The sequence below is a fragment of the Myotis brandtii genome, unplaced genomic scaffold, assembly GCF_000412655.1.
Source record: "Myotis brandtii unplaced genomic scaffold, ASM41265v1 scaffold114, whole genome shotgun sequence".
Lineage (NCBI taxonomy): Eukaryota > Metazoa > Chordata > Mammalia > Chiroptera > Vespertilionidae > Myotis > Myotis brandtii.
In genome coordinates this window covers 86,168-87,621 of record NW_005353927.1, presented here as the reverse complement: position 1 = coordinate 87,621, position 1,454 = coordinate 86,168, and the positions used below count along the sequence as shown (strand labels likewise).

At 61.6% G+C, this 1,454-nt stretch overlaps 1 protein-coding gene across 2 annotated transcripts in view; it reads right to left on the bottom strand.

Moving 5' to 3' along the window:
• Positions 1-416: 416 nt before the first annotated feature.
• Positions 417-1,454, bottom strand: part of LOC102243677 (serine/threonine-protein phosphatase 5) — a 22,884-nt gene continuing 21,846 nt past the window's right edge. For both annotated transcript variants that reach the window (XM_014547976.1, XM_005857827.2), the window contains exons 12-13: positions 1,070-1,151; positions 417-898 (exon numbers count right to left, since the gene is read on the bottom strand). In XM_014547976.1, coding sequence (XP_014403462.1) covers positions 836-898; positions 1,070-1,151 — 145 coding nt within the window. In that variant the 3' untranslated portion in view covers positions 417-835. The remainder of the gene's footprint in view (positions 899-1,069; positions 1,152-1,454) is intronic.

Here is a 1,454-nt window from a genome sequence, read left to right as displayed (position 1 = left end):
TGAAGGGAGTCTGCCTTGAACTGCGAGGCCGGGGGCGGGGCTGTGTGAGGCTGAGGGCGGGGCTGCGAGAGGCCGGGGCAGGGCGGCATCCAGCAGCCTCAGTAAGCACTTGCTGGCAACCACAGAGAACAAGTTTCCTCCAGCTTCCGCTAACCCGGCCTTGCTGGCCCTCCCTTCACTTCGTCTCCCTGTGTGTACAATGTTTCTGACGGGGGTTCTCCATCCCAGGCAGCGCATCTCTCCCTCAAGAGCCCATGTCAGGTGGACACAAGGGCTGGTCAGCTCCGAGCCCCGCTGGACAGCTCCAGGGAAATGAGAGAGGAGCTGGACTCTTGCGGCTCCCCCGCCCCTCCTCCCCGCTATGAGGTGGTCACCCTAATCCTAGCAGCTCTGGTGGCTCTACCATCGAGACAAGCTGACTTACAATAATGACTTTATTTTAACATATTTAATTACAGACATAAAATAGCTGGGGAAGGGGGTGAGCCCCAGCCTAGCCCCTCCCTGGGGCTGCCAGGAGGGGGTGCAGGCGAGGCCTCCCTGATGACCCTCCTTCAAGGGTCTTCCTATGGCGGGGCCCTATTGCTTTAGCAGGGGAGGGGCCATGCAAACGAGGGGGGCGGGGAAGCCTTGGGCCCCGCCCCTCGCCACAGCTGGCCTCCCTCCCAAATGCCCGAGACAGCGCCCCAACCCAGCCTCTCTCCACCTCCTCCTCCTCTGTCCAGGGAGCAGACTCTCTGGCAGGCCCCCCACCCCCTCTGCAAACCTAAAGGGGAATAAATACAAACTTTACAAAGTAAAAGGGTCCAATGGTGCCGGGGCGGCCACTGCGGCCTCACATCATCCCCAGCTGCAGCAGCGTGCTGGCGTAGGCCATGGGCTTGACGTCGGGATGAGGCTGTGGACCAGACACACGGGGACAGACAGAGACACAGATGGGCAGCTTTAGGGCTGTCTCTGAGCACCAGAGGCGGCACCCACCGGTCCCCCCAGTTGTTAGGCCGTCTCCCCGCTCCCAGGCCTCTCAGCCACTTCCTGCCCAGGCAGAGCGGGGCCAGGGCTGACTCACCACTGCTGTGAACTGGTGGAACTGGGGCCGCAGGTCGGAGCCCCGGAGGTGGATGTAGGAGGCTTTGTTCCCCATCTGGTCACTGTGGGGACAGGGGCAGAGTGGCCAGTCAGGGGCTGGGCGGGGCTGAGGGATAGAGAAGGGCTGGGCAGCAAGCGTGGCTGCAGAACGAGAGGAGGGGCGACAGAGAGAAAACCCGAGTGGCTGAAAGGCAGAAAGGCCGAGAGAAAAGCGGGAGATGGAGGGACAGTCATGGCAGACACTGAGAGAGACAGGTGTTGAGTCAAGGTCACAGAGGACAGACACGGGTGTGGGAAAGAGAGGAATCCAGACAGAAGAGGGGGCTCAAGGGAGGAGGGAGAAGGGGAATGAGGGTGAGTTATGA